Source organism: Salmo trutta, chromosome 25 (genome assembly GCF_901001165.1).
Source record: "Salmo trutta chromosome 25, fSalTru1.1, whole genome shotgun sequence".
In the NCBI taxonomy this organism is placed as follows: domain Eukaryota; kingdom Metazoa; phylum Chordata; class Actinopteri; order Salmoniformes; family Salmonidae; genus Salmo; species Salmo trutta.
Genome location: NC_042981.1, coordinates 32,039,251 through 32,052,510, shown reverse-complemented (window position 1 = coordinate 32,052,510; position 13,260 = coordinate 32,039,251). Strand labels below are relative to the sequence as shown.

At 41.4% G+C, this 13,260-nt stretch overlaps 1 protein-coding gene and 1 pseudogene across 7 annotated transcripts; one reads left to right on the top strand and one right to left on the bottom strand.

Moving 5' to 3' along the window:
• Positions 1–5,890: 5,890 nt before the first annotated feature.
• On the bottom strand, positions 5,891–9,229 carry rsrp1 (arginine/serine-rich protein 1). Of its 7 annotated transcripts, XR_003869545.1 has the most exons (6): positions 8,934–9,229; positions 7,891–8,491; positions 7,547–7,725; positions 7,090–7,265; positions 6,393–6,884; positions 5,891–6,263 (listed from the first exon to the last, which is right to left on the bottom strand). XR_003869545.1 is itself a non-coding variant. In XM_029713720.1 (5 exons), the coding sequence occupies exons 2-5, from the start codon at positions 8,489–8,491 to the stop codon at positions 6,105–6,107; spliced, it is 1,020 nt and encodes a 339-aa protein (XP_029569580.1). In that variant the 5' UTR covers positions 8,934–9,229; the 3' UTR covers positions 5,891–6,104. The 7 variants fall into 7 exon arrangements, 1 of the variants encoding a protein (XP_029569580.1); XR_003869543.1 differs by having other exon boundaries at positions 6,393–6,473; positions 6,764–7,725; XR_003869539.1 differs by having other exon boundaries at positions 6,393–6,912; positions 7,090–7,725.
• LOC115162670 (microsomal glutathione S-transferase 3-like) lies at positions 8,611–13,033 on the top strand (annotated as a pseudogene).
• The last annotated feature ends 227 nt before the right edge of the window (positions 13,034–13,260 follow it).

The window sequence follows — 13,260 nt, the reverse complement described above, 5'->3', positions numbered from 1 at the left end:
TTATGCCAGCAGAAGAATGTGTTAGTAAGTGCACGAGGAGATAAACAATTAAGCAATTTAATCGTTATCGACCACATCTCTGTTAAGCTGACTGCCCCCAAGCAGAATGATATGAGCTAGGAGAGGCTTGTGACCTAAGATGAGATCAAAGACCGTAAACAGATTCCCATGCTATCCTCACCCATCCCCCCCCTGATTTAATTTTCTCCCATATTCTGAATCAATGTGCCCTCTATGGGTTAATAGAAAACACGATGTGGGGGTCCAACAAACACATTGAAAGGGGTTTGATCCTCCTAATTTGAATCAGACATCTGAGTAATGTTTCATCTGCATTAATGAATGTGTTCTGAATGAGCCTCATGGGGTATGTAAATAAGACTGGGAAAGGGGGGTTTCAAAGGCTAGCATGCAAGAAAATGGTGACAAGTTGTTTATGATTTCCTGGTAGATGACGGAGTGTGGGTGGGGGGGGTATACAAATCACATCTTTGACATTTCTCTCCTTTGCAGAGTTGTAGGGACCCGGTCTGGTTTGGCTCTAAGGTGAGGGTTGTTTGTTTTGGATTGGCTGATCAGCCTGAGGATTTTGGCTGAAGATGATGTAAAGGAAAGAAACACTACAAAACATTAACGATCAGCTTACAGTTTAGATTATATGACGATGATGGTGCTTTGACATTTTGCGTCACGGAGGGACAACTTTGGCAGTTATCTTTAGTGTTCCTAAATGGGCAGCACCATTAATGTATAGATATTTCCTCTCCCTGTTCACTATTGGGCCTATCCACAATCATGTGCCTGATGGATAGGCGTTGACCAACAGCGCTACCGTTTCATGTCTTTTCATCAGAGAGACCACATGAAATAACTTTTCCCTCAGTACAATGAGAAGAGAGTGTGACAGGTTAGCCAAACGGCTGTTGTAAATTATTCTCTTTGGAGATTAATTAGATGAGCGTGTATAAATTGGAAACCTGTTACACAGCGATAGATAACTCAATTGTTAATGACAATCTAATTCATGTGATTCACCCAAATAGATGCTTGGTATCCCTGGTATTAGGAGAAATTAAACATCAAATAAAGTTTGCCTGCGAGGGATGACTTGTAGCATTTTTCTCAGGCCAAACTGAAAAGGCATTCTGTGTTCCACACACAATGGAATCCTTTATGCCCTCTGTAAACACTAGGTTTTTTCTCTCCTAAAGATGTGTCAAGACTCTTTTGTGTTATTGCCAGAGAATGTTCCTGATTTAGAGACTGCAGCTCCCTTGTGGCCAGATCATACAAGCAGAGGAGAGAGGAAAATACTCTCATGTCATGTAAGAAGACAGGAGGGAGAAAATCTGTCCTGAGGTGTGACTGATTACATTACTCCTGTCTGAGCACTTGCTAGTGATGCAGAAATGAATGCTTATAAAAGTAATGATATAAGAAAATCATTGTGTGTGATGAAACTTCTAGACACACAAGGATGACAAAGCAGACCTGCCTTTCCTTCTCCCCATCTGTTTGCCACAATTCTCAATGCCATTGATATTGACATCAAAGGTGTGGTGAATGTGATCATACTTGCATTTCATAGAGACAGGAAGACTGTTGCTAAGGATGTACTCTATTCAAGTGTGGCATCTTTGATTGTGTGGCATGACATGGGAATATCAGATTTAAACCTCAAGCCATGGGATTGTGGTTTAATGTATTACTCCCCAATTGATTGATCAACTGTGATTTTCAATGTTTATGGTAAATTAATAAGTTCATTTTACACATACGCCAAGATCTTGTCATAATAATAGGCTTACTGAGTCTCAGGTAAGATGCATCTGAAGGAAAGTATCTGACTACGAGCAAGTTTCACAAGCCATAATGACACTTTGGGTTAGCTCAGGTAACTCAGGAGTGAACATGTTCAAAAAAGCACAGACATTTAGCGCACGTCTGAGTTCTCTACTTGAACAAAGAGCTTTCAGCTCACTTGCCACTTGCCAAAACCACCTTCACAAACACTGCTCTATGAGTGTGGCCGTGACTTCTGGATGATGTAAGTTTTTTACACTATGAAATCTGAGCCTGAGTAAATCATTCATTAAAACCACTGAACATGAGGTGGCCATGTTGCTCCACTGCTGAGGGGATGCAGGTAGGTGATATAACAAGCTAAGCTATGCAGTTGTTTTTGTACAGGGGGTCTAATTCAGACCTCAAATCACTAACATAGCAATTGTCCCCCAATCAATTACTTAAACTAGCTTGGCTTTAAAGGGGCAATCAGCAGTTGCTACATGATTTTTTTTTTTACTTACAAATGAATAATATGTACCCATTGATTCTTGACAAATATAACTTATAAATGCCTCATGAGCTTAGTTCAACTGTCATGCTCCATCAGAACCCAAAATATAAGCTTGTTTTACTCCAATGTTTGTAAACAAAGTAAATGTAAACAAATACTGTACAGCCTAAAAATATGGTTAAAACTATAATTTTGATATCATGGATGGTCAGTCCTTACAGCCACAGCAGTCTATTAATTTGAGAGTGGTACATTTTTCCAGCCCCATCCCTCGGTTTTTTACCTAAACAATGGCGGGGAAAACACTTTGTTATTGTTTCTACTGCTGATTGCAGCTTTAACCACCAAAAGCAATTCCATCACTAAACTAGCTTTGTCAGTGTCACTCATTTCTTAGTGTTTAGGATTCACAAGTTCTGCAGCACTCTTCAGTGGTGAAACTATGACACTATGTGGTCAACGTTTGCAGTACAGCTGACTAATATAACAGCAGGAGCACATCAAGACACTATTCATACTGGAGGAAACCTTGATTCGATTCTGCTATACTTTAAAATGATGTCATATTGCAGTATGCACACAGCCAGTGCCGTTTCTAGGCATAAGTCGCTTAGGGCCCCCAACCCTAAGGAAGTCAGACAGGGTCTCAACCAAAGATTTATATGAACACAATGACTGACAGGGGGCACTGTTTTGAAGCCACAGCACCTCCTTGGCACTGCCCCACCATTGTAAAAACTATTTAGGAAGCTCTAGAAAAGCATTTATTAAGGCCTACATTTCTTTTTGCCATGTTTATTCTATTAGACACCTTAATGCACGTGTCAAACTCATTCCACGGAGGGCCGAGTGTCTGCAGGTTTTCGCTCCTCCCTTGTACTTGATTAATTAAGGTCACTAATTAGTAAAGAATTCCCCTCACCTGGTTCTTAATTGAAAGGAAAAAACTAAAACCAGGCAGTCCATGGAATGAGTTTGACCACCCTGCCTTAATGCATATGTTTAAATTATATTATGTTACCTAAACTTACAAATGAAAAGATATAAAAATGTATACAAGTATAATTGTTTTGACTAATATTACCATCTCTACTACAACAAAAATACATGTACAGTAATTACATGAAACAATTAAATGAAATACTGTAGAATTCCATTCATCCCTGTGTGGAGGACTGCTTTTCTGAGTGCCAGTATGGCACACCGGTGGCTTCAAAGCCTCTCATTGGCCAATACATAGCATCAGCAATCCATGGTTTATATACGTCATTGGTCTCACCTTAGGGTTATAGTTAGGACAGTAGAATACACAACGTGCAATTTCAAAAATTTGGTAGTGCATCAGCAGTGTCCTCGTTATTTCAGTCACCGACACTCAATTACCCCATTCTATTGACTGCTAGGTTAGTCTAGCCAGCTATCTTAACCCTGCGGTAATCATGGCCGAATTACAGACTGGGCACGTGCCCAGGGGCCCTGACATTCAGGGGACCCCCCCATTGTTTTTGTTATTCATTCAATATATGAACATGGCATGTGTAGAATTGCAGGAAATTCATTTTAAAGAGCAACTGAACGCACCAAATCTATTTCCATGTTACTCGTTATGAAAAACAAGATTTCAGTCTTGAGGGTGTGGTTCGGTGGCAGTTACCGATGTTTGTCCCCCATGAGACACCATAGGAACAAAGCCAGTATCGCTTCCTTAAAAGTCAGAATGAATCTAAGAACTCAAAATCTGTAATTAGTTGATGTTTTTGCTGAGGTTTTAGTCATGCAATTTTACTGGAAAATGTTTGCCATCCCACTGCAAAATGTGTACAGTTGTGGCCAAAAGTTGAGAATGACCAAAGTTTGCTGCTTCAGTGTCTTTAGATATTTTTGTCAGATGTTACTATGGAATACTGAAGTATAATTACAAGCATTTCATAAGTGTCAAAGGCTTTTGACAATTACATGAAGTTGATGCAGAGTCAATATTTGCAGTGTTGACCCTTCTTTTCAAGACCTCTGCAATCCGCCCTGGCACGCTGTCAATTAACTTCTGGGCCACATCCTGACTGATGGCAGCCCATTCTTGCATAATCAATGCTTGGAGTTTGTCAGAATGTGTTTGTTGTTTGTCCACAAGTTCTCAATGGGATTAAGGTCTGGGGAGTTTCCTGGCCATGGACCCAAAATATCTGTTTTGTTCCCCGAGCCACTTAGTTATCACTTTTGCCATATGGCAAGATGCTCCATCATGCTGGAAAAGGTATTGTTCGTCACCAAACTGTTCCTGGATGGTTGGGAGAAGTTGCTCTCGGAGGATGTGTTGGTACCATTCTTTATTCATGGCTGTTCTTAGGAAAAATTGAGTGAGCCCACTCCCTTGGCTGAGAAGCAACCCCACACATGAACGGTCTCAGGCTGCTTTACTGTTGGCATGACACAGGACTGATGGTAGGGCTCACCTTGTCTTCTCCGGACAAACTTTTTTCCAGATGCCCCAAACAATCGGAAAGGGGATTCATCAGAGAAAATGACTTTACCCCAGGCCTCAGCAGTCCAATCCCTGTACCTTTTGCAGAATATCAGTCTGTCCCTGATGTTTTCCTGGAGAGAAGTGGCTTCTTTGCTGCCCTTCTCGACACCAGGCCATCCTCCAAGTCTTCACCTCACTGTGCATGCAAATGCACTCACACCTGCCTGCTGCCATTCCTGAGCAAGCTCTGTACTGGTGGTGCCCCGATCCCGCAGCTGAATCAACTTTAGGAGACGGTCCTGGCACTTGCTGGACTTTCTTGGGCGCCCTGAAGCCTTCTTCACAACAATTGAACCGCTCTCCTTGAAGTTCTTGATGATCAGATAAATGGTTGACTTAGGTGCATTCTTACTGGCAGCAATATCCTTGCCTTTGAAGCCCTTTTTGTGCAAAGCAATGATGACAGCACATTTCCTTGCAGGTAACCATGATTGACAGAGGAAGAAAAATTATTCCAAGCACCACCCACCTTTTGAAGCTTCCAGTCTGTTATTCGAACTCAATCAGCATGACAGAGTGATCTCCAGCCTTGTCCTCGTCAACACTCAACACCTGTGTTAACGAGAGAATCACTGACATGTCAGCTGGTTCTTTTGTGGCAGGGCTGAAATTCAGTGGAAATGTTTTTTGGAGGATTCAGTTCATTTGCATGGCAGAGTGACTTTGCAATTAATCTGATCACTCTTCATAACATTCTGGAGTATATGCAAATTGCCATCATACAAACTGAGGCAGCAGACTGAAAATTAATATTTGTGTCATTCTCAAAACTTTTGGCCACAACTGTAGAACTGCAGGGAATTATCATTAAAACTGCCAAGTTCTCTCCACCCCACAGCATAATTAGTTGAATCGCATGAAATGTATTTAAAAAATCCAAAATGATCTCTCTGCCCCATGGGTAAATGTGTTGAATTGCAGAAACAGTGCTTCAAAGCTGCAAATTTCTCTCCACCGCCAAGAAGGGGACCACTAAAATGTTTTGCCTGTGGGACCAATGTCAAACATTAAGTAATTCCCGTATTGGTAATGACTGAGAGGACACAGTAAAGTCAATGAACAAGGAATTTAATTTCAAGTGTCTTTATTGAATCACTAATCAGCATCAGACACCAAAAAAGTAACCCCATCTGAAATATTCTGTTCTTCCCACTTAACTCAAATTAAATCTGAAAGAAATCATCGACCATAAGATCAGATCGCCAAAACCTCCCCTGTAGAAATGATATACAGTATTTACATTGTCCATGTACTCTTGACACATTAGCGTGATGTGGCAAGTTAGTATTGGAGCAAAGTGCGAGAAAAGGAGGATTGGACCGTTTTTCTGACTGGGACCCAGTGACCAAAGGGGTTCCTGCTCGCTGTGTAGTTCTCCACTCTGTGTGCTACCTTTGATGTGGTGGAAGCAACAATGGCTGTGGGCTTGGCCACTGAATTCTGTGTGAACAAATGAAAAAGAAACACAGAATCCAATAGAATTTAAGTGTGGCGCCCAAATACGTCAAGGAAAATTCTAGGCATTGTCAAATTCATGTTTTCTGCTAACTAAATACTTGCATCACTTACATGAATACTGAATGAGATCATCTTTTTCTTGGGAGACATATTAGGGCTTGGTGCATCCTCAGGCTCTATGTCACTGTTCTGCTGCAAAGAGAAAACAATTGAGTAAAAATCAGATCAGCTGTTTTCAGGTCTCCCCATCAACACAAATACATTCTCCTAGATGAGCAATAGCTCACTTGTCTATAGTTTCAACAAACTGCAGTTCCCATGCACCCTTGCTTCATTGATGTCAAAGCTACGCATCTGTTCATTATGTGATTTTTACAAGGGTAGCTTTAAGAACAAACAAAACACTATAGAAAGAAAAATCCTTTGAGTGGCATGATGGTGCAGTTTTCCAAACCCCATCCTGAACACCACTTGTGTATTACCAACTTATCTTTGGCATACGGACGAAGGGAGTTGGCCATCTGTTTAAAGTTCTCTTGTCAGGAATAGTCACAATAACGCAGTCCAAACGCCTGCGCTTCTTCAGAGAGTGGGAGGGAGACTCTGCTAAATAACAATGTTCCCATTTCAACTGTAAGTAAACACACATATTCAGAGTTCTAAAAATGTATTCCTATCAATGTGGAGTATTGTCAGTATGTTTTAATTGTATCTATCCATCTGTGTGAGAAAGTAGCATAGGTGATGAATTGGGACATTACAAACTGAATTGGTAAGCCATGAAGTCAGTGAGATAATTTAAATGTACCATTGCTGGACAAAACAATCCATTCCTGCTACTGGACTTGCATTGGCATTGTGAGCATGACAAGATTAATCAGATAACCTTTTCACGCAAACGCAATGACATCACCCAAGTCACATGACTGCCCTCTTATTCTCCTAATCCGAGGGGCCGTGGAGAGAAGACCACTGTCATGTGATCTACAAAAACAGGAATAAATACAAACAGAGCAAGTGTGTTCTCTGACAGGTGCAAAGTTAACAGACAAGCAGTTTCACAGAAGACAGAATCAGAAGTAAGTCCTGAAGTTCAGACTACATGGTAGGGAAAGATCTCCAGACTGTGTTTTAAAATGGCCTAGGTAGTGCGGTTATGACGTCAACAGCTGAACTTTGAGCAATTTCAATTGCTAGGCTTCTTCTGTGTGTGTCATGTTCATAGACGGTATGTTCAACATTATCAAATCTCCCTGAACACCCACCTGTGATAGACTCTTTTGAGGGAGTGGCTCTGGTCTCACCCGTTCCTCTGGTTCTGGTGTGGCTAGTCTGGTTTTCAGTTGCTGCTCCTCCATGGGCTTCACACTCTCAGGAAGGTCCAGTTGCTCCATCCCCAGTGCCTGGGTGGCATTGGCTTTCATAGTCCTGAGTTCCCCCTTTTCTGAGGAAAGAAAACAGGACATATTTACAGCAACACAAAGAGGTCTAATGCTGATTATAAGTCTATTAACTTCTAGCAAAAATGAAAAGTGTATATATATATATATATATATATATATATATATATATATATATATATATAAATAAATAAATAAATAAGCCTTACCCTCTATACTGAGGCTGACGACTGAGCGTCCTGAAGATGTGGAGCGGCTCGTGTAGGTCTTGTGGCTTCTGTTGGGTGATCCAGAAAACCTGCACTTGTACCTGCCCACAAACCCCCTATGAACCCTGCTCCAGCTGGCTGATCTGGACCGGGAACTGTGGCGGTGCGACCTGTCTGGGGAAGAAGAAGGGCTGTAGGAGCGTAAGTGGGCCCTGTAACAGCGTGATGGTGAGCGGTGGCGCCTATGTCCATGGGCCTGTCGATGTTCACGGCAGCAGCGTGAGCTGGAGGAGGCTCTGTGGCAGCGCGGGTGTGATCGGGACCTGGGACGGGTCCGAGGGCTGCTGTTGGATGAGTGGGATGATCTGGAGGACGAAGAACTGGTGGAGGACCTGTGACGTCTCCTACGAGCATTATTTCGCTTAACTTGTCGTCTAGAGCCAGAGGACTGGCTACTGGTATGACTACTTCTAGATGCGTAACGAGAACTGGAAGAGCTGGATTGGGCATCCTGATCAAAGATCAAACTTATCCCTTCACTCAGAGGGGGCTGGGCCATTTGAACATGTGAATCCTTCCCATCGGTCTTCTTGGTGTGCATCTATAATAAAAACATAAAATAAAAGTAAATGACTATCCAATTTATGTTATTGGAAGGAGTTAGCCTATTTAACAAAATTGTGTACAATTGTTAGATATCTAACATTAATTACCATAAACATGCGTCTTGTGTAACTTCTCATCAATGTTTTTAAATAGGATCTGCCTGAAATTGCATAACAATGATTTGATACCTCTGGCAAAATTGCGTAACTATACTGACAACTCTTGGGAGTAGGACTAGCTAGTACAACTGTGGAAAATTCCATATAGGAAGAATGTTAGCTATAACTACTGTACCTTGCTAGACGTTGTTGTAAACTTCCTATTACGTCAATTTCTGAATGTGGTTGGTCAGGATATAACGTTTTATCAAATAATTACCTGTATGGTCTTTACAGTATTTCATAGTCTAAATTATAGCTTACCCGCATGCGACTTACCGTAATGCAAATTTATTGAATTCAGTCGAGTCGGCCGCGGCGCTAGGAATCGGATTCTGCTAGTAAACTAGATAATGTAATTCAATCAATTTCGATATGAAATTTAAATGTTTCAATGTAATATTCGTAGAGAAACCTGGCAAATGATTAAATTTAGGATTAAATTTAGATGAAAACGTCGAGTTTTAAACTAGCTAGCTATCAACGGCTGAAATATATCTGTATGTTGCTTGACCAAACAACTAGCCACACAAAATGCCTACGTCATCGAGTGTCGTTCTGGAAAATTCCACCCTCCCCTCACCTTCCCCCTCCCAGTTGAAAAAGTTCCGCTTGTTCACGAGGGTCAGTTTGCAACAGACACTGCGCATATTCTACGCTCTTTCCACAGGACGGCGAAGTGAGCTGAACAGGTGATTTTGTAAACCTTCAATACACTGGAGTTGCAATAAAACATTATTTTGGCTGTGTTTACTGGCAAGCAAACCATATAGTAGTATAGATCAGTAGACTGTATACAACATATGGAGCGTACTAAACACAACGAGAAAGTAATGTATCGCGAGAAAACAGCATACTATGTACCATTTTGATGTATTTATTTTTATTCAACCTTTATTTAGCCTCGGCATAAGTAGGGCGGCAGGTAGCCTAGAGGTTAGAGCGTTGGGCCAGATCAAATCCCCGAGATGACAAGCTAAAAATCTGTTGTTCTGCCCCTGAACCCACTGTTCCTAGGCTGTCTTTGTAAATAAGAATTTGTTCATAACTGACTTGCCTAGTTATATAAATAAAAATGTTGCGTTCACATACTAGTCGGGACTGGGACATTCTGGTTGTAGTTATACACATGCCGCGTTAAACCAGTTAACGTCGGATATTTCTGAGTACTGTAGTTCCGACTAGCACTCAAACGCAGTTTACACTCGGAGGTTAGTTGGGATTTTCCTGTATTCTTTTGTAATGGAAATTCTAGAGCTGGTGCAATCAAGCTTCGGATATGTCATATTTACATAACTCAACATGATCCAGCTATAAAATTATCTCAGTAATAAAGTTGGAGCTGCCAGAAAGAAATACGATGTGACGGTAAGTAAATAATGTAACTGTCAAATGGTGCGAAAATTGAATAACTGCACTGCAATGCCAGATACCTATATTTTAACCCTGTAAACCGTCTGGAACATAGCCTAATGATCCGAGGCTCCCGAGTGGTACAGTGGTCTAGGGCACTCTCTCAGTGCTAGAGGTGTCACTACAGACCCTGGTTCGATTCCAGGCTGTATCACAACCGGCCGTGATTGGGAGTCCCATAGGGCAGTGCACAATTTGCCCAGCGTTGTTAGGGTTTGGCAGGGGTAGGCCGTCATTGTATATAAGACTTTGTTCTTAACTGACTTGTTCTTGTTCTTAACTGACTTGCCTAGTTAAATATATACAACTTAAAAACAATTTCCAATCCTGCTCTAATTGGGAGCTCCATGCAATGTCAGTCAGTCACTTCTTCTTAGCCAGACATGAGTAGACTTGAATGGGGCAATGTACTTGGGACTCAAGAAAAATGCATAGAAGTGAACTAGCTAGTGCAGTATAAATACAGGACACCTGATGATGCATGTGGTATGTGTACATTTGTTTCCTCTTATCTCAAGTATTACACTGTACCCAAACCGGCCGCCATCGTGCACAAATTGAGTTTGTGCCCCCACAAACGTGATCAAGACACGCAGGTTAAAATATCAAAACAAACTCAGAACTAATTATATGAATTTGGGGACAGGCCAAAAAGCATTAAACATTTATGGCAATTTAGCTAGCTAGCTAACTTGTCCTATTTAGCTTGATTGCTGTTGCTAGCTAATTTGTCCTGGGATATAAATATTGAGTTATTTTACCTGAAATGCACAAGGTCCTCTACTCCGACAATTAATCCACACATAAAACGGTCAACTGAATCGTTTCTAGTCATCTCTCCTCCTTCCAGGCTTTTTCTTCTTTGAACTTAATGGTGATTGACATCTAAACTTTCATATTATTACCACAACTGACAACACAGTTTGTCTTTCAATCACCCCCGTGGGTATAACCAATGAGGAGATGGCACGTGGGTATCTGCTTCTATAAACCAATGAGGAGATGGGAGAGGCAGGACTTGCAGCGGGATCTGCGTCACAAATAGAACTGACTTCTATTTAGCACTTGGCAATGCAGAAGCGCGTGAGCAGTGTGGGTGCAATAATTGAATAATATAGATTTCTACATTTATTTTGCAATGCTCGCGCACGTGACGCCAGCGGTGTAGTCAGGGTATAACACTTCGAACACACCGACAGCGTCATTGCATTTTGGTACACCAGAATTACATTCATTTCCAATGAAACGCTGCGTTTGCCTTGCAGCATTGCGTTGCAGAGGCAGTGTGTTCGGTGTGGTGCATACATTGGATTTATCAAACATATGCACTGTATGCGTAGACGGCTTGACAGAAATGGTAGCAGAAGGTGAATGTAGAACTTCTGTTGCATACATATCCAGATGATGCTGCATACTATTTTGCACAATTTATGCTGTCGGTGTGTTCGAAGCGTAACGGTGATTATGCAGTTGTTGTACACAGATACTATACTATCCCTAATTTCTTGCACAAGAAGGAGCTCAGAGAAATATGGTACTTATCTGTCTTTGTATCTCCTCCTGGGGCAGTACCCTACCATGTACAGTGACAAGGAGCAGGTGTTCAACTGCATCCAGAGGGCCCACCAGAACACACTAGAGGTGTAACCTCAGTGGCTTGTGTTCCAGAACATTGCAGCTCTTGTCTATCCAGTACGTATCCACATTAACCAACATTACCAGGTTACATCACTTATACTGTCACACACATTGGTTTCACATACACTTTCAGAAACCTGTCTCACATTTTGCATGCTACTGCCTCACAGAGCATCTCTACCTAGTTGAATATAATTATTTTCTCAACTCACACACAGTGACATTTTTTGATAATAAGCAGGGGTGAAAGTAGATGTAATTTCTTCCCAGTACGGGACCTCCTATGTATGCACGTGCTTAATCATCAAATTACATGTAGAATCCCTATTAATTCAATAGGATCTCTGTGGCCTTGTCATAAAGATTTGGATTTGAACTTTATTATGATGTATCACCCAGCTACCATCTAGAAGGCGGAGACAGTACAGGTGCATCAAAGCTGGGACGGAGAGACTGAAAAACAGCTTCTATTTCCAGGCCATCAGACTGTTAAGTAGTCACCACTAGCCGGCCTCCGTCCAGTACCTTATCCTTTACTTAGATTTGTGTGTATTAGGTAATTGTTGTGGAATTGTTAGATTACTTGTTAGATATTGCTGCTCTGTCGGAACTAGAAGCACAAGCATTTCGCTACACTCGCAATAACATCTGCTAACCATGTGTACTGTATGTGACCAATAAAATTGTATTTTATTTGGTACCAGCTGGCTACCACCCAGTACTCTACCCTGCACCTTAGAGACTGATGCCCTATCTACATAGTCATTGAACACTGGTCACTTTAATAAAATGTACATACTGTTTTACCCACTTCATATGTATATGCTGTATTCTAGCCAAGACTCATCCTATATAACTACTGCTGTACACACCTTTTCCATTCATATAATGTCTATACACATAAGTAAGCAACGTGGCTGTGGGAGTGCCATGCCATGTTCTCTGGATGATAATTGACAGCCCTGTCTGTTGCATTGATCTGTCCTCTTTACACACCCAACAGCACATACCAATAAGGGCCACATCTCACTGGCGTTGCAACAAAATGATTCAGAATCTTCTCAATTTTACAGTTTATTGACTATTGCTCTCTGTCCTACTTCCCTCACTCTATTTCCCCTTTCTTCTGTTATCCAATCACTCATCCCTCTACCTCTCAGACTTCTGCAGCTGTGCTGGGAGCAATCTAGGTCACCAGCAGGTTCTCCTATGCCTGGGGGTACTACACTGGAGGTAAGACAATCTTTTGCAATGAGATTGCACATCATGACACCAACACCTCCCTTTGTTTATTACTTTTGATACAGTTTCTGAGTCACAGGGCATGAGTGAAAACGGCTGGACTCCCAAGGCACTCCTTCTAGAGTTGATATGCTTTTTAGCAACTTAAGTATTTCAGCCATATCTGAATTTTATTGTTATTGTAAACAATGGTATACCATTATGGAAAGTACTACAGCTGTATTTTATGAAAATGACATGCAAAAAGTTGTAATTATCAGGCATTTGTTTTAACCTTTCATTCCCATGTACTGACAACCTGTTGTTAATAAAG